This window comes from Plectropomus leopardus, chromosome 22 (assembly GCF_008729295.1).
Source record: "Plectropomus leopardus isolate mb chromosome 22, YSFRI_Pleo_2.0, whole genome shotgun sequence".
Taxonomy (NCBI): Eukaryota; Metazoa; Chordata; class Actinopteri; order Perciformes; family Serranidae; genus Plectropomus; species Plectropomus leopardus.
This window is the reverse complement of record NC_056484.1, coordinates 25,551,079-25,573,609: the sequence shown is the minus strand read 5'-3', so window position 1 is coordinate 25,573,609 and position 22,531 is coordinate 25,551,079. Positions and strand designations below refer to the sequence as shown.

At 40.5% G+C, this 22,531-nt stretch overlaps 1 protein-coding gene across 2 annotated transcripts in view; it reads left to right on the top strand.

Annotated features, from left to right (window-relative positions):
• The window catches only part of slc41a2b (solute carrier family 41 member 2b), a 71,689-nt gene that overhangs the window by 25,507 nt on the left and 23,651 nt on the right, over nt 1–22,531 (top strand). For both annotated transcript variants that reach the window (XM_042511036.1, XM_042511035.1), the window contains exons 5-7: nt 2,205–2,349; nt 2,616–2,762; nt 15,217–15,364. In XM_042511036.1, coding sequence (XP_042366970.1) covers nt 2,205–2,349; nt 2,616–2,762; nt 15,217–15,364 — 440 coding nt within the window. The remainder of the gene's footprint in view (nt 1–2,204; nt 2,350–2,615; nt 2,763–15,216; nt 15,365–22,531) is intronic.

Genomic DNA, 22,531 nt, shown 5'->3' with positions numbered 1-22,531 from the left:
TATGAAGTTATCACAAAATGTTTGCCAAAAGTAAGGAATTAAATCTTCAGAGTGGAGGGCTACACTTATAATCAGGTAGTTGAATGTCTAATAATAATAGTTCATGATCATATATTATGATACCCAAATAATCAGAAGAGACTACACATGAATTAAGAGTGCTATCTATATACGGATAATCAATCCTAGAATATGACTAATGCATCTAGAAGAAGAAAGAATGGATGGATCGACAAGACCATTCTGCCTCATAAAATCAGAAAAAGTCAGGCACCCTCCCAGCACACCCCTGATCAAACATACACTTTAAGTCTCCATACAATCACAAAACAAAGGAGACGGCAGTGTTTCCCACATTACCCAAAAGTTGTCCACACTAATGTGCGAGCAACTCAGAGACAATGCAGAACAAACAAAAGCAAGAGAAAAGACCCCTGCCGGTTTCAAAACTGATCAACAGAATGGGCAGAGACAAAAACAAAATGAAAACAAAATTTCCACTGATCACCGGCAAAACAGTGGCAAAGAATAAATATATAAAATAAAATAAAATAAATTATATTTAGATAGAAAAAGGTAGTACAAGTACAATATTATTTCCCTAATGTTTTAAGAACAAAAAGACGCTATATGTCAAATCACAGTAACCAATAAAATAAAGCAACAGGCACCTGACATTATTCTAAACAACCAAAAAAATCACACTAAACTAGTTAGTGTATCAAAACAGAAAACCATTTAACGATGCAAAACTGTGGCAGAGTACCTAGAGTAGGTAGTATGAATATAATAATTTTGCCACTGATCTTTGAAGAAAGAAAATACAGTATATAGTCTACTATATCACAATAACTAATGAGAGAAAAAGGTACTTTATATTGTTTTCAACAACCAAAAGTAACACTAACCTAGTTAGTGCAACAAATCACAAAACCACGTTATGTAGAAAATACAGATTTAAGGCTAAAGAGCCTATTGGCAAATGTAGTATTCACAGCAAGCAAGTACAATGTGTGTGAAAACCTGATTGTACAGAAAAGCGATTGAGTCGGCTCCGTGATAGCTAATGCAGCTCACTCAGAAATCAAATTTTTGACATAGTTGCTGGCTTTCTCCGCTGAAACAAAGTCCTTATCAACATTGATGTAAGTGATAGGAGGGTAGGCTGGGGGAAAAGGTCCATGCTGAGCACCGTCAATGCCACAAAGTTGCCGCCTGACATCATTGAATACAGCCTGCACTCAGGCTATCTTGGCAGTGTGGTCGGGGAAGACTGAGATAATGAAGATTAATCTGTTGAAGCTCTCTTGCACGGCAGAGGATGTCAACACAGTCACTGTAATCTGCACACAATGGCTCTTGGTCGTTCGCCGGGCTTGGGCTTCGGTTGAACAGTCCGGTGGGGCTGGTCCACAAGTGGGTGCTTTTTCGAGATCGGATGCCTCCTTTAGCAAGGCAGCTACAGCAGTCGTAGTGCAGGAGTCAGGGCCCTCTGGAACTCCCACTATCTTAATATTATTATGCCGTGATCTAGACTCCAAATCTTCACATTTATTTTCATGCTTGGCTATGTTAGCAGTGAGGCACTCTATAGTAGTTTTCATCTCAGCGATGTCATCGGTACACTCAGAGAGTGCATGCTCCATTTCCCCCACAATACCTCTTAGGGTAGCCACAGTAGCATCAGTTGCAGCTTTATCATTCACCATCTGTGTTTTCAGGGCTTTCAGGTCGAGCTTGATAGTTGACAAAGCATCCCCGAGAGTCTCTTAGGGTTCCCTTTTAAAGATGTCAGCAATATCCATCCTCAGCGAAGCCAGCAACTCGAGCTTGAGGGTGGCGACATCCTGATTAGCTAGCACCGAGGAGGCCATAGCGGGGGCAGGTGAAGCACCTAGAGACATGGCTGCGGGGTGTGGAGTGAGCCTCAGATGAGTCTGAATGGCATTGCGAGTTTTTGCATTCTTTCCAGCATTCTAAGGTAGACCAAAGTTATATTTCAAGTCATAAAGTGGAGCGGAGTGAGACGATATTAAAAATACAAGCAAGAAGCGCAAATAAAATGCACTTTTAATCTAAACTGATAGGACCAAAACTTCCAAACTCACGACCTACTCCATTGAAAGCTCAGCAGCGCCCTCGTGTTTGTTTCCTTTACCTAATAAAGGAGTGCAATAGTAAATCCCACTCCATTTCTCCTCCAGGTTCAAGCCACTGTGGTGGGTTTCCTGGCTGCCGTAGCAGCCGTGGTTCTTGGTTGGATTCCAGAGGGGAAGTTCCAGATGAGTCATGCTGTGCTGCTGTGTTCCAGCAGCGTGGCTACGGCCTTCATAGCCTCCCTGCTGCAGGGTAAACACACACAGACACAGACACACACACAGAGTAATAGCCAGAGTAGTTCAACAGTTCAGGAAAAACAATTGATACTGTGGCTGTGGACAGGCTGGGTTCCCTCTGACCTCGTCCCAGACAGTCTTTGTAACTAATCTCATATGCATTAAAAAAAAAAAGTTAGGATAACAAAAGCACTCTTTCTGACAGACTGGTCATTTTTATGTTTGAAAGTCACTGGAAATATGATGACTTAGTCTCTACCCTTTTTCTGTCATGTTCAGGTATCATCATGGTGGGTGTAATTGTGGGTTCAAAGAAGACGGGTATCAACCCAGACAATGTAGCCACACCCATTGCTGCCAGTTTTGGTGACCTCATAACCTTGGCGATCCTGGCCTGGATAAGCCAGGGCCTCTACAAGTGCCTGGGTAGGTGAACAACTGCTACCTTTAGAAGACTGCTGTTGTGATTGGGAAGCTATACAAATACACCAGGTTATCATTACAACGTATTACCTCATTACAGGCCCGAACTGGCCATAGGGCAATTCTGGCAAACGCCAGACAGGCTGGTCCACCTCGTGGGCAGACCACCAGCAATGTGGAAAAAAAACATTGTTGAAAAAAGATGTTGGGACCTCCTATCTGATTGTGGTTACACTGTCAGGTGTACCAGCCATTGTCTTCTTCCCCTAGCCCTTCAGCGGTAAATAAATGAAATCAAGTCAGAAAGACCAGTATTTGAAATGCATAAACAAAGTAAATGGATAAAGAAGCTAAAAAAACTCTACCCAAAAGTAGAGTAGAAAAGGTCATAGACAAAAAACATTAAGTACTTGAGGCTGACGCTGCCATTATTTCTTATGATAGTGGCAGTGATAAATCCACATTACCAAATGAAGAGAAGGAGAGGAACATGGACAGATGATGCAGGTGAACATGCTGTATGTCAGTAGTTAATATACCTTGTTGGGGTGAATTGAGTGTACCTGCGTCATGCATTCTAAAACATGTGTTGATGACATACAGGTGAATGTCTTGTGCTGTATTCTGTGAGTTGTGTAAATCCTGTTGAGATGCAGGTGAATATGTGTCTTAGTTGATATTGATATTGATAGTTGATATTGATATTGTTGCGACACCCACATTTCCCATTACTGCTGGACTGAGTGGTTTATAGTTTGCAGTTAAGTTAGAAACTTTACTACTGGATATCCCCTTGAGTTGAAACACCTTGTTTTAGAGGGGGTCCAACATAAAACACACAATACAATACAACAATCACAATCATAAACACATACATACGGTAAAGGCTTTCATTTACCCATCTACCCATACATTATTTCCATTAGCCCACTATACGCACATAAAATGAGGAGAAGAACAGGGGATAGTAGGGCTGCTCGATTATGGCAAAAATAATAATCGCGATTATTTTGATTGATATTGAAATCACGATTATTAAATGATTGTTTAACATGAATACTCACTGGCCTTTAGAACATCATGCAGTTAATGTACATCAACTCTGGAGTTTATTTTTAACACTAGATGGTCTTTAACTTTAAAAACAAGTGAACTGAAAAACAATGAAAGCTTTGTGGTGCAGCCACGACTATTTAACACATCTCGCACATTCACATAATAATAAAACCTAACCCAACTAATATAATTTAAAAATACATGACAAGTACTGTATCAATAATAATAATATCAATTTTGAATTGATTGAATTTGAATTGATAATCAATAATCGTTCATTAACTCAGGAGAGACTTAGCAGACAGACGTTTCTCCATTAGCATCATGGCACATACAAGTTTACTCTCCCTGCTCGTGCTCGTTGTCGCTCGTGCTCTCTTTCGCTGTACATGCTATCTGGAAACAAACTGAGAAGTTTCAAAACAACCAGAGAGGCAGTGTGCTGTGGTTCTGTGTTTTCAATCTGTGCTGAAACCTCTCTTTGGACTTTTGGAGGACTTAGGAGCGGTGCGCTTGATTTACAAAATAATAGACAAAATGGGAGCAACATTGTTAGATTCATTATGCTGCACATAATTGTTTTATCTTGATAATCTTGTTTTGAAAATCGAGGGAAGCCAAAATCTTAATCGAAATTAGAATCTGATTAATCGCCCAGCCCTAGGGGACAATAGTAATGATAGTATAGTAATAATAAAAGTATCTGTAATGTTCTGATTATAGAATATGTGTACATATATGTACACAATAATAATGACAATGATAATATCCACAACGTTCTAATCTTGCTATATATACTTGTATATGCATACATGGACCCACACACTGTGCATATATGTATACTTTTACACATACATACATATTTACACATCTACACAAGTACTAAGCATGTATATATCAGCATTAATAATGGTAATAATAATAACAATAGAAAAAGTAATAATAATAATATTAAAATGTAATAATAATACATGTACTGTACACATGCATATGTTAATATATATACTGTATACCTTTGCCCATCGTGAGTCTTGAATAAGAACAGTGATAACAAGAATAATAGTATTACAATAATGATGATAATAATAACAATGACAATAATTATAATGATGATAGAGAAAACTGAGGGCTAAAGGTCATATAACATTGAAATGGGTAAGAACGCATTTCCATTAGAAGCAGTGGCAAGGGGTTTTAGGAATGAAAATAATAAGTTCTTAAAGGGGCAGAATGAGTTGATTGTTCCTGTGTTAATGTGTAGATTGTTCTAGTCTGAGGGAGCTTTAAATTTACATGCACGTCTGCCAATTTCTTTACTGGTAAAAGGGACAAAAAAGAAAGGTTGCTGAATTTATTTGAGAGGATATGGAGATCTATATAGGGTAATAAAATATCGTTTTAGGTAGGTGGAACTCTTGAAATGGATGCAATTGAAGATGGACTGGAGCCAATGGAAATATCTTATTGTATTGAGGGATAACCAGTTCAAAGTGTCATACATGATGCAGTGATGAGTTTAATAAGGACATATTAAAATAAATCTACAGAGACTATTATAAATAACATAGATTGGCTGAAGGTGTGTTTTGAAGGTGTTTTGATAGACCACGTTAGCATAATCTAGTATGGGCAGTAACAGCTGAGTGACAGTTCTTTTTCTCATCTGAAAAATTAAGCAATTTATGGAGCGATGCAGGATACCTAAGCTGCAACTTAGTTTGTTCGTAATGGATTCAATATGTTTTTTGAAAGACAGCACTGGATCAATCCAGAGGCACGGATATTTAAAAAAAAATCACTTGTTCCAATGAAAATCCATCATTAAAATTTAGCAGTGGCAGTGTCTATAAAAATGCACTTGGCAGTCTGAACAAATTTTAGGGAGGTCATTAAGGAATATAGAGAAAAGAAGTGGGCCTAGATAGAGATGAGCCTTGTGGGACTCACCTCTCAACAATTAAATCACTGGTGACCGTTAAGACTGATGCACTGGCTTCTATTATGAAGATATAAGATAATAAAGAGTAGAGCATTTCAAAAACTGCTGGTGGAACAAAGCTTATCCAAGAGTAAGAAGTGGTAAACAATATCAAAGGCCTTAGTTAAATCAAGAAAGACAGCACCAGTGAGCTTGCCATTCTCATAAGCGGTCAACACATCATTTGTAAAATTTAGCAGAGCTGAAGTTGCGTCTGATGCCAGACTGGCATGGAAACAGAATATTAAACTCAGTGCAGTATTGTGATAGTTGGTTGAAAGTTAATTTTTCAAAAATTTTGGCTACAGAGTTAATGATAGATATTGGGCGGTAGTTGTGTATGTCATGAGGGTCACCTCACTTATGAAGTGGAGTAACAATGCCACTTTTCCAGGTGAAAGGGAGAGCGCAAGTTGACAAAGAGAGGTTAAATTGGTCACAAAGTGGATACATCAGAATATGGGCAGCTAACTTGATGCATTTCGTCTCAATGCCATCTGGTCCAGGTATGCATTCATCCTTAAGTTGAACAATTGCACGTTGAACTCCAACTGGGAGTATTTTTCGTAAAGAAAAGGAACTCCTTGGGAGGGAGCTACTGGGGGAGTCAGAAGCTGTAGGAGGGCCGAATGCACAAAAGCTGCCCATAGAGGAGAAGTTTTGATAAAAATTCAGTGAGATTATGGAGGTGTCCTCTATTATATTGTTCTTGAATGTGATCTGGGTAGTGTTGTTTTTATTTGACCTACTGAGAATATTGTTCATATTTTTCCAGAACTGTTTTGGATTATGCATATTGTCTGAGAGATGTTTTTTATAGAAGTCTGATTTCGCATTGTGTGTTTTTGATTTACACAAATTTCTTAGGGATCAATATTTTTCCCAGTCGGCAGGATCCTTGGTTTCCTGTATTTCTCCCACATTTTGTCCCTTTGATCAGACCAGAGGGGTCTGATCAGTCTCTATGTTTGTACGTTCTACAAAAGTAGAATTCAGAAATCCAACATAATGGAAAAGCTAACCTTGGCCTAGTCTTATCAGTGACTCCTGGCTTAATCTGTTGTACGTTTGCCAAACCAGGATGAGAAGGTGTGATCATGTCAAACCAGGTGCAAGTATTCTGGATAAACGCTTGTTCACGGCTGTCATGAGTAGACCACATGTGTCGATCACAGATCGTCATGATGCAGACATGGAGAAAATGTATGCAGCAGAGTTTTCAGCAAGTAAGCAGCAGCCTCTTAGGGATGTATGAGTGGGTAAATCATATAATGTGCAAAAAACGGGAAATATGGACATCATAATCATACAGAAAAACCTTCACAGATGGATGTTGGATAGGATCCTGTAAGTCGTCGTCACTGGAACTGACTCTGCTCAATCTCAGAAACTTGCTCCCCAAGTGTTGTTAATTGCAAGGCTCCTATTTTGGCTGGATGCCAGAGCACTTTTCATCAGTTCAGCTGAATTTAACACAGAGCAGACAGGAAATGAAACAGGGACACGACATCAAACCATCCAGTTAATTTTCAGAATAAAACACTCTGTGTTTGCGTCTGATTGTATATCACTTAACTACATCAACAAAATGCCACAATGAATAAATCCAGGCCGGAGTCTACAGGTGTTATGGGAGTGAATAGAGTTATTACTTCTTTTTCTGTACTGATATAATGTGCTTGATTCTGTAATTCCTGTAGGAACTCCTCGGTTTTGCTACTCCAGCTGATCTGGCAGTGATGCGCCCTGCCAGACTCAAACCGCAACTGGTGGGAGTTGATGGATGAGGGAGCACTGAGCTTAGGTCCGAAATAGTGATGTGTGACCTGTGTAAATTCTGTGAGGACGCAGGTCAATGTATAGAAGAATAAAATGAATTAAAAAAAACAAGGGGAGGGGTTGTGGGATGGTACACAGAACAAATGTCAGGGCTGAATTTTGTTCACACATCAAGTGGCAACCCAACAATGTAACCAGTATTGTGGACTCCCTTTTCAAGTGTTGCTCAAGCGTTCATTAATGTAGGTGTATCATCATAGGCTACTTGCCATAAAGCATCTTGACTGAACATAAAAGTTTGTGTTTAGTCATAAAATATCTTTGCTTATGATCAATGTCTAAACCCCATTTTGTGTGCACCGCAATGCACATAAAGCTAGTGTTGAGTCAGCTAAGCTAAATAACGTCACAGTTAGAAAGTAAACCAAATGATTGATTGATGCTTCACTGCTGTTGGAGTGCTGGGAAAAGTTGAGGCCAACTTTGTTTAGTGTTGATTGATTGATTGATTGATTGATTGATTGATTGATTGATTGATTGATTGATTGATTGGAAAAAAAAGGAAGCTAAGAGCAGCTCTTCTATAGAAGTCTGAGGAAGTCCCCCTTCTTAACATTGTACTGTTTAGACGCTGTGGCGCTGAAAGGAAAAAACGCTGTTTGTCTGTGTCACTGCGTTGCGCTGTCAGCCTGCTGTGATCTATCGTTGTGTGTTATTTGTTTTCATTATTATCGTTTCTGTAAGTGGTCGAAAATAGTTAGATTAATATCTTGGGCTCAGTCAGTTGGGTTTGGACATTAATGTGCGGCTCGAGCCGAAAGGCAGACCCACTCTCCAGTGGTAAGCTCAGTGGCAGTAGGACTACAGCCATTTCCCGGTCTACCCATGTTTATAAACCCACGTGCACCCGCTGATTGCAGTGGGAATGAGGTATTTGTTTCCTTTTGTGGTCCGTAACACCACAACGCTTAGTAGACAGAGGCTGCCTCCACCTGACCGAGTGTAATTGAACACAAGAGCAATGTGTGTACGTGTCGGAGGAGAATTGAGAGCGACACAGTAGAGACTGAAACATAAATTAGATAAATAACATAAGCATATAGTTTATTCAATAAAAAACATGGCCTAGACCTATTTTATGTGAAAAGTGACCTTGGATGACTTCTGTTGTGAATTTGTGCTATTCATAAAATAAAATAAAATGAATGATGCTAGAATAAAATAAAAGTTATCCCATAATGGTAGGGAAAACACTGCTTCCAGTCACCATTTCCCATTGTAGATGACTTGTTGCCTCATGCTGTGTTGCTCATCTTATGAACACAGCACAAGCGATTGTGATGTTTAGAACAACTTCGTCTGCTATCTTATGTTTGACACACAGTTCTGAGTTTGCATGCTCACTGGAGCACCTCAGTCTTGGTATTGGCATCAGATAGTGCTGTGAGTGAGACACTGAGCGAGGCTCCAAAGTGGTTGCAGTTATCAGCTGCAAACCTACTGTATATGTATTAAACTGAATCAATTCTACATGGTGTTTTAAATAATTTGCCTAGAGTATTCCGGTAGTCCACTTAGAGTGTTTATTTTGCGTCATTTCATACATGACATAATGGGGGGAAAAAAAAGAAACTATAGGAACATTTGATACTATTTAAAACTCTTATCACTACAAGGGGTTCCCACTGTATCAGAAAGATAAAATATATTGGAACTAGTGATTAAACAGTTACTGGATGCACAAAGAACACAAAGAAAATTGCAGACGGGTTAGTATTACCATTGTAAATTTTAACTTTCATGGAAACCATGTTTGATTATAGCACTATGAAAAATTCTTGGTATTCAACTAAAACACAAGAAACCTGTGCTCCAGAAAAGGATAAGCACTCAGTGAGGATCCTAGGATCACTGATCAGCAATAACGACTTAAATATGAATGCCAGAGAGCAATAATAGAAAAGAAAGAAAGAGGAAGCAGAACCAGGGTGGCAGGTCTGAATGGACTTGATACCACCCCTGCCGGATCGGGCCGAAAGCGGGGATTTCAGCTGAGCACAAGAAACTTGTGCTCCAGGAATATACACACTAAAGAAACTAGGGTCACCAATCGGCTATTAGGGCTTAAATATAAGGTCAGAGAGCAGTGAAGACTAACACATCTTTGGGGTCACCAGGTGGGAACCTCCTTTCATCAGTGTTTCACCTAACTCATCTATGCTATCCAGTCCTTCAGCGACATCTTTTCTAAATTGCCCAAACCTGCCCAAACCTTCACAGACTTTTCCCTAATTGTTGGAATTTCTCCATCATCTATGATAAATTTCCTATAATTTAATTTCCCTCTACATAATGAGATACTTCTAGACTCACTTGGCTTGATTTTCATGCTGGCCCACTTGGTTCTTATTTACCTTCTCTAAGAGCCTCTTTGTACATGGCACTGTTCTAGTTACTAGTGTCATGTCATCCATGTAAACCCTAATTGGTGGAAGACACATCCCATTTTAACGTCTCTCCCCACCTACAACCCACTTGGATGCCCTGATAATTTCTTCCATCGCCATTGTAAATGCCAATGGCGAAATTGTACATCCTGCCATAATACCTATCTCTAGCGTCTGACAGTCTGTTGTGAAATCTACTGTACTTAAACATAATCTAATGTCCTGAAAATATGCTTTCACTAAGTTGACAACTTTTCCTAACACCCTAAAATACTCAAAAGCACTCCAAATGAGGCTATGTGGCACTGAACCAAACGCGTTAGCCAGATCTAAAAATACTACATGCAGGTCTCTTTTCTCTCTCTTGGCTGCCTGAATCTGGTGCCAGGTCATGCTAGTATGCTCTAAGCACCCTGAAAAACTTGGTATCCCCGCCTTCTGCACCGCTGAGTCTATTAACCCATTCCTTTCTCAGTACCCAGCTAATCTCTAAACTACTACACTAAAGAAAATCTTCCCCTCTACATTCAGGAGAGAAATCATCCGGAACTGGCTAAGATCTGAGGACTCTCCTTGGGGATGAAGACACCCCCTGCCATGCTCTTAGGATAATTTGTTTCTCCCAAACTACTTTTAGATGTTTCCACAGAAACTTAAGGATGTCAGGTGCGCTTTTAGGCACTTAGTCAGGGGACTCCATTAGGCCCTGGAGCCAAAGAAGCCTTTGCACGCCTAACCACTTCCTGAACTTCTTTCCACCTAGGTGGCCTAACATCCAACTCCTGACTTATCTCTCCTAATGGAGACATATCAGGTGGAAGACCTCCACTCCTATTCTCCTTTAAGTCTGAATAAGTCTTTCTCAAATATTCTTCAACCTCTAGCCTCGTTGCCAGAAGTTGCCCCCCCCTTTTCCTGATTAAACAAACCTTTCGCAGATTTAAAAGGGTCCTTAAAAAAAAAAGCTGTCCTTGCATATTTTTTCTTCTCCTCTTTTCCTAAGATGCTCTGCCCTTCTAAGTGCTGCTATCCTGTCTCTCAACTCCTCTTGCAAAACACTGATTCCCTCCCTCTCTTCGTCTGTAGCCTTTTTCCACTGTTTTCTTAACTGTCTCCTTTCCTTAACTAACGTCTCTATTTCTCTTTGCTGTCTAGACTTGCCTATCCAAATACTATAGTAAATACTATCCAACATTAACCAAAGTTCTAGCATGCAGCATTCAAGGTGGGTTTGTTTTGCTGTTTCCCCATTTACAGAGTGAATGTGCAGCAGGCAAGCCTCGCAGTGCTACTGGTCCCTTGATCTCATCTGCAGTATCATAGGGTTTTCATTTTTGGCTTGTTTTTATATTTATGCAAACAAAAAGTGCACAGCGCTGCTAATATTATCTGGGTTTGCAATACAACGCTTGTTTAGGCCTATGATGGAATGGATTTTTTTTTTGTTGTTGCTTTTGCAGTATACCACACTGCATACACGAGGTTGCTGAAATGGTATATAATTTTGTCCTAGTCCTAATAATGATAATAATAATAAGCTTTGCATTGAAGTAGAACAAAACCTCACTGACCCTATACTAAAATCCCCTTACTGGCTCCCTGTCACATATAGGATCCAGTCTAAAATTCTCATTCTCAAGTACAGAGCCCTACATGGTCAGGCTCTCACTTCTTTGGCTGAACTACTTTACTCATATTTTTCAACTCGCTCTCTTTGACCAAATACAACAATTTGTCTGTCTCTGATACTTCCTTTAAGACACGTGGTGATCAAGCTTTTGAGGCCGTAGCACCTACTTGCTCTGCCTGCACCCTTACAGTCTGCTGTCTCTGGTTTCTTTTAAAGGCCAGTTAAAGGTGCACCTGTTTAGAGAGGTGTTTGGGTTGCCTATAGCATTAGCTCTGGCTTTTTAAAAATATTTTGTGCATTCTTGTTGTGTATTATGATTTTTTTTCATTATATACTGTGCAAATACTTTTGCACTTTTAACTATGTGGCTTGGGTAGCCACTTTATCTTCTTTGATTTCTTTCTTTTATGTTGTATATTGCCCTTGTAAAGCACCTTGTGACCCAAGTCTGTAAAAAGAGCTCTATGAATGGATTTTACTTACTTTATTTACTTTCTTACCTTGTGGTGAGACACCTCCTTTAGTCAGCCAGTAGAGGTCCCTCCTGCCTCACTCTGTAGCAGTGCTGCTTTCCAGTTGCAAAAACAGACTGGCTCTTTTCCTCATGAGATGCAGAGATAGTCTTGCTTATCCATGCAGTTGGCATATTAGTTTAAGCTAAGCTTTTTTTTTTTTTTTTTAAACCTTTTTTCTGGATGTTGTCCTGATGTTTGCATTTGAAAACCTCCACCAGGTAGCAGAATCAGCAGGGGTAGAGTTTACAAATCAGTGAATTGATTTTCTTTTCCTGATGAGCATAATTTCAGTAAAAAACCTCAAAACCTCAAGCTGTGACGAAAGAGTGGTGGATGGTGGATTTGCAGCATCTGTTGTAAATATTAATAGAGTAAATGTTCAGGTTCAAGAGAGATGAACCAACTCATGCTGCTGTAGTCCGTGTTACCGGTGCTACACAGTATTTGGACATTTCCTGCCCACCGCCCCCACCATGGTTTTGCTTTTTAAATCAATACTAAGTTGGACAAGGATGCTACAATTATAAATGGCAAGTATCTGCTACATACAGCAGCAGCAGAATTGCAGCATAGAGTAGTAGGCTTTTAATTGTTACAAAGAAAAGCTGCCATCTGTTAACCCTCCGACTAAAATGTGTTCCACTAAAGTGTCCCAACTCTGCGACTATAGGTCGGATCATCTTACTTTTTTCAGCAGCGTAAAGCTGCCGGCTGTGCTGTTCAGGGGGATGCCTCTGATGCATCGTAGCTCTTTACGGGACGTTGTTCAATAAATCTGTGATGACAGCTCCGATATTGTGATCTTCCGTCCATATTTTAATCATATTTTGGTGATAAAAGTATATTAGCATTGATGCTAAACGGCATATTGGTTTCCCATAGTTCCTTTGGAGAGGTCAGAGGTTTGTTTTGGTCTTGCCATCCAATCAGAAGATCGTGCGACTCTGTATCTGCTTTTAATTGCCACACGTCATCTGAAGCAAACTGCACTGTGATTGACCTAATCCTACTGTATCTATCACTTTGTGTTATTGGTAGCGCCTTGTGCATTAGAATAAACCCTGGTAGCCCCTATAATAATAATAATAATAATAATAATAATAATAATGAGACAAAGGTATATCAGGAGACAGTCTAACAAGAGGCTGTAAACCCTGTGTTTACTGCAGGCAGAGTGGGCAGGAGAATCGGGGCCCTCTCTGAAGTGTCAGGGGTGTGATGTGACCCTCTGCAGCATCACAGAAAGGAGCTGCTTTGCAGAATGGCACAGATAATGGGATACACAAACTGCAAAACAAAAAACGATGGGATTTTTTTTAGAAAAGTGTATCTGATTTTTTTTTAACTATAATAGGTTTAATGTTTATTTTTTCACTTTCTGATTCCCAACACTTTGGAGAGGTTTTCTACAGCAAAAAAATGCATGTTAATGCATAGTACAATCAAGCTAATTTCCCAATTTAAAAAATATAGCCCTAAAAAAAAAAGAATAACAGAACATGTAGGCCAAAGTGCCTTTTTGAACAGATTTTAATCTGTGTGCAATTTTTTTTCCACTGTTTTGATGGGAACCATATATTTTGTCAGGTAAAATATTATCGTTGTTGAATTTTTGGGGGGGGGCAAACTCTTTGTTTTTTCAGTTTTAATCGATGACTTCCCACTTGTGAAATAAAGAAGGAGAGGAAAGAAACTCAAGACTCGACGGATTGCTATGATTGATTTATCTGTGTATCTATAGGTAAGGTATGAAACGTACTAGCAAATAGTGTGCTTCAGCTGAGAAAAAACAAGACAAGATTAAAACCTAGTATATGGCTAGACCGTGCACAGTGGCTCCCAACCTTTTTCCTTCAGAGACTTATTTACCACTATGAGTACACTGAAGACATATTTTAGGGATATTTCATATTAAACTAAGAGAAAGGTTGAAAATAAGGCAATGTACCTGTGGCTCCAGGCCCCCAAATCACTACGTCTGCCCCTGGTAATAATAATGAGAGCTCAGTGAAAACCGCTGGATTAGACACGGAGTGTTGCACTCTAAATACTTCCATCCAAAGTCTGACTAAACCTTAAACTGAAACAAAATAGTCTTTAGAAGTCTAAAGAAGTCACTTTCCACTCTAGTGTTCATTCAGACACTTTGGTGCTTTGAAGGAAGCTCCGCTCTGTTTGTCTGTCTAATTGCGCTGGGCTGTCGGGCGATCAGCTGTTTGATCCTTTATCATGACACGCCCCTCGGTTGTCAAATAATCAGCTGTATTCTATAGTCAGTCCTTCACTGCATTACATGATTGTTCAACACTTTTGGCGGGAGATTTGCTTTGGTGTAATGACAGCGTGAAACTGACAGTGAAAGCGTCTGTCACATGCCAGGAGCATGAGAGTTGGCAATTCTGTAATATGTTAAAATGCAGAACAATACACTTATAACGTTAGACACAGTCACACAGCTGTACCCACTGATCATTAACACATCCTCCCTCTGCATCTCCACTCATCCCCAGGTCCGAGCGGAGACTGCACTGCCCGTGGCTGCCATCAGAGCCAAAACGCATTCTGCTGTCCAGCCAAAAAGTCTGGATGCGTCGCATGTATGAGCATAGAACTACAACAGATCGAATGTGCACTGAAGCACAATACAATGATCAACAATGGCGGATCTTGGACACATTCTTAATCTTCATGATCTTATACTGTCATATCGCACACCCCTACTTTGTGCAGACCTTTGTGTTATTTTAGTTCACTGGTTGATTAAATTCCAGCCGAGCAACCCCTGTACATGTTCACTTACATGTGGCCTAGAGAGGCATACTTCTAGCTGCTGGCAGGAGATATAGAGCCATATATGGCTGCATATTCACATTTCTGTCAGTGTCTACTAAAATGTGTCCCCAGCCATGGTTGGATTACCAACAGGCTTGAACAGTACAGTACCTTGGTTTTTTTTCTGCCAGTTCCCAAGTGCATGCTGGGATTGGCTAAAAACTGCTCTCTAAAAAATAAAAATGAATAAAGAAGAATGAATGCATCTCTTCCTTCCCAGATACCTACCCGTATGTGTCATCAGTGGTTTGCGCCTTCTTCATGTGTCTTACTCCTCTATGGATCGTCATCTCCTCCAAGCACCCAGCCAGCCGCACCCTGCTTTACTCTGGATGGGAGCCAGTCATCACTGCCATGGTCATCAGCAGGTGTGTGTGTTTGCGTATTGAACTTTTTGTGTGTGTGTGTTTAGTCATTAAAAGGGAAAGAACTGCTTTTCTGTGTCTGCAACTCCCATCACTTGCTTTACTTGATGACTGATCCCCTAAACAAATTGCAGCACCTGAGTACATACACCCTCGGGTCCCCTTGAGCCTGGCAGCCTTACTTATGCCGCCTGTAGGAAGGGAAACAGTTTTGTCCCTCCCCTCTCAATGCTCAATGCAGGTGATATCACATTTTTCAGGCTTCCATTAGCCTCATTCCCATTTCACAAAAAAACCAATAACACCCACTAACATCAGGCTTTTAAAGAAGTGGGAATGTGTACAATCTACATTCACACCCGGGTCCAATGACTGTAGTAGACATGAGTTTTTATCGTTTTTTGAGTTTTTACCTCCGGCTCCAATTGGCATTGATGGGAACACAACACCCGAGTGAATGTGGTAATTTTAGCTGGGCCATCACTAATTATGGTCTGTGTCTTCCGATACAGCGTAGAAACACTGATACAAACACATCTGCACATCTGTTTGAAAGCCGGACTTAATAAGTAAGAGATAAATGACAAGAAGAAACCACTGAAAATTTTTCAAAGATCTCCGTTCCTGCTGCTGTCTGCTGTTTACCTATTCTCCTGCCTGTCCATGAAGTCGCTCCGTACGCACATGCACATACACACGCGCACGCACACACACTATGATATTTAGCTGGTTTATTCGTGATTAAGAAAACCTGTGTGCACCTGCTAATTGCGGTGGGAATGAGGTAATAGTCAAGCAGTAGACACAATAAAGACTTATTCCCACTGCACAAAAAACCCACAAACCTGCATATGACTGCTGCTGCTGCTGCTGCTGCTGCTGCTGCTGCTGCTGCTGCTGCTGCTGCTACAGTCTCTCTCTCTCTCTGGCTTGTTTCACATAGTGCACTCTCTTAAAGGGCTCTGGATTCACACAACAAACGTCAGCAATCTCGTCAATCTGCAGCAGTTTCATGCTTGTTGTGTTCACACATGCAGCGCTGTTGCAACATCGCTGCTGCAACATTGCTGCTGCTGCATCCCTGCTGCTGCGTTGCTGCCACGTTGCTGCCAGGTTGCTGCCAGGTTGCTGCCGGCAGCTGTGAGTACCATATTTCCACATTTATAACTATAAGCACAAATTCAACTCATTTGTCAGTGGGCTTTTGTTTTGAAAGGGAAGAAGGGAAGTTAGAGTAAAAGAGACATCTTTGTATTTCCTCATCTCTGTGGAAAAGAGACACTTTTAAACTGCAGTAGAAAGTGGTATAGAGTAAATATAATCATGAAAATTCAATTTTCACTGTCTATTTCTGGCTGGAATGCGCTTCTCATTGATCAAGGAGAAGTTGAAATTGTTGCCTAGATACAAAAGTCATTGTGTCATTCTTTCTTCATAATCTCTTACCATTAGTGAAAAATATGATAAATACTTCCTGCCAATTCACCACTGCTATTGGCTTCCATTGTATCTGAACCCTTGAAAGTGGTGATTCGGCAGAGAATAACTACCACATATTTCACTAATGGTAAAAGATTATGAAAATTGTCCTTGAAAAGAAAGTTCTTTAATAAGATTTGTTTTATTTTATTTTTATTCAAAAGGATGACAATACTATTGTTTGCACTAATTTGCACTGTTGTTTGCACTACTGAAGAACATGTTGTTCACTAAAGTTCTTCAATAAAAACATGCCAAAGATTGAACAGTTGTTTTATATTAATGCAGTCATGCAGGTGTAGACAGGTTATATTTGTTATCTGCGCATATGCCCCCCTGGTCTCTGCCACCGTTCCTTAGGCCCATTTCACACAGCGCACATCAGGAGAGCGTGAGTAGCGCTGAGCGTGTTGTTTTTTGATTCAGAGCCCATGTTATCAAATTAGAGCTTGCACACTGCCCGTCTGAGCAGTGCTTGTCAGGTGAGTCTGAGCTGTGTGTCAGTTGCAGCACGTCTAGAGAAATGGTGGCTTGCTGATTTTTTTTTAGGCCCGTTTCACACAACGCGTGCCAGGACTGCGTGAGCAGCACTGAGCGTGTTGTTTTTAATTTCGGCACCCATGTTATCAAGTTAGAGCGTGCACACTCCCCCGCCTGAGCAGCGGTTGTCAGGTGCATCTCAGCTGCAGCAAATCTAGAGAAACAATGGCTCACCGATTTTTTTTACTCGTGACCTGTGCGTTTGTCAGCAGAAATAGAAAGTGAATATGGTGTTTTGATTATTGTATTGACTCTATATCAGTTTTTTCTGCAGTTTAAAAGTCTCTCTGTCACAGAGATGAGAAAATATAAACACGACTGTTTTACTCCAACTTCCCTGCTTCCTTATCCAAACAAAAGCCCTTTGACAGTGTCTCTGTGGACAGAATCCCATCAGTTGTTAATACAATGCATTTTATTTTGAAACATTTACAGGACCAGGTTGTTGGCTGTGCAGGAGCTTGCACAACTTCATAAATGAGTGGAAATTGTGCTTATTAATATGAAAATACAGTACTAATAGCAGCGGGCAGCAATGTTGCAATGATGCTGTATGTGTGAACACCACACACGAAACATGCAGCAGTTAGGCCAGGCTGACGTCTTGTGCTCCTGATGCGTACTGTGTGAAAGGGGCCTTACGCTTGACGCATGCGTTTGGCAGCAGAAATAGACAGTGAATATGGTGTTTTGATGATTACTGACTTCATACCACTTTTTACTGCAGTGTAAAAGTCTCTCTTTATCACAGAGATGAGGAAATACAAAGATGGCTGTTTTACTCCAACTTCACTGCTTCCCTTTCAAAACAAAAGCGCTGACAGTCCTGATGATATCTCTGTGGACAGAATCTCATCAGTTGCTTATACAGCTGCGTTTTATATTGAAACATTTACAAGACCATGTTGTCGGCTGTGCAGGAGCTTGCACGACTTCATAATTGAGTGGAATTTGTGCTTATAAATATGAAAATACAGTACTATTATCTGCGGGCAGCACCACATCTTGTGGTGAACACCACAAGCATGAAACATGCTGCATTTCGGCAAGGCTGAAGTCACACACTCCTGACGGAAGTAAATCTGTCTCATTTGATTTTGAATTGAAAAAGCCATTGGATTTTTAGCACTGGATATTTATACATTGAAATTATGTATCTGAATCTTTTTGCCACTGAATTTAACTCTTTAAATTTTCAATAACTAAATTTCACCTTTAATTTTCAAGTTAATTTCAAATTTTCAATTTAACCTGGTTCGAAACACGGTTGGAATGAGGTTCGGTCTGGGCGGGGACCCTTCTGTGCGGAGTTTGCATGTTCTCCCCGTGTCTGCGTGGGTTCTCTCCAGGGTCTCCAGCTTCCTCCCACAGTCCAAAGACATATAGCTCAGGTTGATTGGTGACTCTAAATTGCCCTTAGGTGTGACTGTGAGTGTGTATGGTTGTCTGTCTATATGTGTTGGCCCTGCGATAGTCTGGCGACCTGTCCAGGGTGTACCCCGCCTTCCACCCGATGGCAGCTGGGATTGGCTCCAGCCCCCACGCGACCCTTACGAGGACAAGCGGTTACAGAAAATGACTGACTGACTGACTAAATTCAAGTTGCTTAAATTCGATAGGCCAAATTCGGGTGCCAAAATACCTGGTACAAAATTCAGTGTAAACAGCTGGGAACCTAGAGAAAAGCAATTGATTCTAGATCAAGTCAAACTAACATCTAGCCAATCACATTACGCTCCACTGGTCACCTGACGCCGAAATTCAAGCTCATCCCCAGAGAGGACAAAAAAGAAGTCAAGGGCTGTGGTTATTCTATGTCAGCCAGTGCAAACCCAGGTACCTCTATGAGTATATTAACTCTTCTTTAAACCACTTGTGTGCTTTGTTTGTGTAGGATTCAGTAATAGACAATAACTGACACAAGTGGCGGCTGGTGCTAAAGGATTCGGGGGTGGCTCAATTTATCCTGGCACTGCACACCTGACAGCTGCTATAATGTCCACATGATCACAGCATTAATAAGAAGGAAAATGTAGCGTGTAGAGTTAATCAGAGTTTATTCCCTTTTTTCTTCTGAATAAAGGCTAACTATCCTTACATTAATTACAAGTTCATTATAAAACCAAAAGATAGTTCACTAATATCAAACTGGGATTTCATATTTAAAAATGCCAACAATAAATGGAACATAGTTGAGCAGAAAAGCAAAAATAAACCACACCTCAAATCTAAAACCAAAACAGCTTTCTAATGCTGTCTAACCCTCAGCCATTGGCACTACTTAAACATAAATTTTGCCCTTCTTTCCTTCTGTCCTGTCTATGACTTTCTGGTTGAAGTCTGCCATCTCAGTCACCAGTCTCTTCTTCATTTACAGCATGGCCAGTGCATTCAGTCTCTCCTGTGCCATGGTGTTTCTGTGAAAAGTTTTAATTCTTTTCAAAGTTGAGTTAAGTTACAGGTAAAAAAGCAGTCTTAATAGGATTACGTATTTTATACTGTATAAGGAAGGAGGGGTTCAAGAAAAAGGTAGTTGTATCCATATTATGCATCTCTATGTACGTCACAACATCTAAGTTGTGCAAAAACTACTTGGTTGCCAAACTTGTTTTCATATTTCGCTGCTTAATAACATGAAAAAACACCTGCACCTTGACAAATCAATTGATCAATCTTCTGATGTTTTTACTTATTTATAAGTAATATTTGTAAGTAATCTTACCACTATCAAAATGCCAAATTACTGATTTCTACAAAATACAGTGCACCCACCTCTGCTGCAATCCTCTCAAGTTCCTCTGGACTGAGTGTCCGACGCTTCTTTGCCAGCTGAAGGCCACTGCTGTGCTTAACCATGGAATGGAGGGAATTTTTGTGGACAACAAAAATCATTGCACTTAAAAAAATGCTATAAGAATGTGAGAGCAAATAATTATGGATCATATTAAAAACAGGATTTTTTGAATGTCCTGCTGAAACTACTGGATGCAGCCATTAATATGGACCGAATCAATGTTCCTCTTCTGAAGTCTGGCATAGATGAGGTCTACATGTGGCATGATGTGGTAGAAGGTAAAACATTCAGATACATAATTTAGATGTATTCAGTGCTCAAAATTCAATGTCTTTTTCAATTAAAAAGCAGATGAGACAAATTTACTTCCATAGAAACAGGCTATATGGCTAAATTCTGAAGTCTAAATGAAAGGCGGCCCAATATGTAGCCTTTTGTGGTGTGTTGCTACATATTTTGGGTTCCTTTCCAGTCTCTTCTGAAGAACAGCACATAGTTCAGAGAGCTCCTGGCTTCTTAAGGACGGTGGCCGCATAGTCTGCAGCTTCCCCGTCAGCTGTGCCATTGCCCTCATCTGATATCATGCCTATTGTGATTCCTCTCCAAACATCCATTTCTTCTTTGGCCAAGACAGCTCTCCTTGCTTCCAGCAGCTGAAAACACATGTAGTACAATGAGAACTGCTCTGTGGTGTTACACAACACAGATATTATGGCTGATATAGACCTTTTTGATCTCATTCAGCAAAGTGCATTCAGCTTTTTTCTTTAAATCTTACCCTTGCATTGGGTCAAAGGGCATGTCTTTTCCCTCAGTCTTGGAAACGTTGCCCAGTTTCCTTTAAAATACAAAAAAAACAACATTAACGTCACTTGAACTGAATAAATATCCAGGCTTGAGCAGCAGAAATGATTGCAGTGCCTCTTCAACTGTTCACCATAATTTTGCCATCTTGGTCTTGCTTTTTGCTGAGCTCTGTCTTGCTGCTCCGTTATTTTGGGTATCTTTCCATGTAAAAAAAGTGTTAAAATTTCCCGGAAAAAACAACAAAACTAATGATTGCTGGAGAAAATGACCAGCCACACGTGGACATTGAAATTTTCATCCAATTGGGACACGAGGCGGGACAAAGCCTTCGCAGCCCTTACTGTTTGGCTCAGAGAGATAAGATAAGATTGATATGTTTTTAATAAACAACAAGCCACACATCTAATATCTTTTTCATGCCTAACTGTATTTATTCTTACTGATCTGGATAGCTATAAAGATGAGCTTTTTGTTTTTTGACTGAAAAACGGCCGAAATTCTTTGATCTAATTCGCTGTGGGTGGACTGCAGGCTGCAGCCCACCAAAGTGCCATGGTAGAATCACTAAAATCAAGGAAAAATGACCACAAAATCAAGGGAAAATGACGAAATAGGCCCAGTCTCATATGGTCTACAGTATCAGCTGGCAGGACGGTCTGCTTCTAAAATGCTTAACAGCTTAGCCCAGTGGGTTAGGCCCGTTTTACACAGTGCACGTCAGGAGAGCGTGTGTAGTTGACACATGCAGCATTGTTGCAACGCCGCCGCTGCACCACAGCCCGCAGATATTAGTACTGTATTTTCCCAAGCACAATTTCCACGCATTTATGAAGTTATACAAGCTCCTGCATTGCCAACAACACTGTCCTGTAAATGTGTCAAAATAAAATGCCTTGTATCGGCAACTGATGGGATTGTGTCGGAGGGCTTTTGTTTTGAAAGGGAGGCAGGGAAGTTGGAGTAGTCTTTGTATTTCCTCATCTCTGTGACAGAGACAGACTTTTAAACTGCAGTAAAAAGTGGTCTAGAATCATCATAATCATCAAAACACCATATTCACAATCTATTCTTGCTGACAAACGCTCGCGTCACGTGTAAAAAAAAAAAAAAAAAAAAAAAGCGAGCCACCCTTTCTGTAGATCTGCTACAGCTTGACGCAGCTGAGACACACCTGACAAGCGCTGCTCAGGCAGGCAGTGTGCATGGTCTCATTTGATAACGTGAGTGCCGAAACAAAAAAACAGCACGTTCGGCGCTGCTCACGCCAGGAACAAACCGGACGAGGAAGCGATGCGTCGCAGCGCGCGACGAAAATCGCGCGCGAGCCAGAGCCCTCCCGTTCACCACAGACGCGCATTTGTCCGCGCCGGTCGACAAGCGCTTCTGCTCCTCAGCTGTTGTCTACTCACATTTGGAGCTGTTTTTTCATCATGGGTAAGTAATTAACCTCATAAAATTATAACGCCATGTTTTCCTGACAACTGTACATGTTTGTCCACTTCTTAGTAATGAGTATTTATCCGTAAATGAATGTCGTAGGCTATAGTACA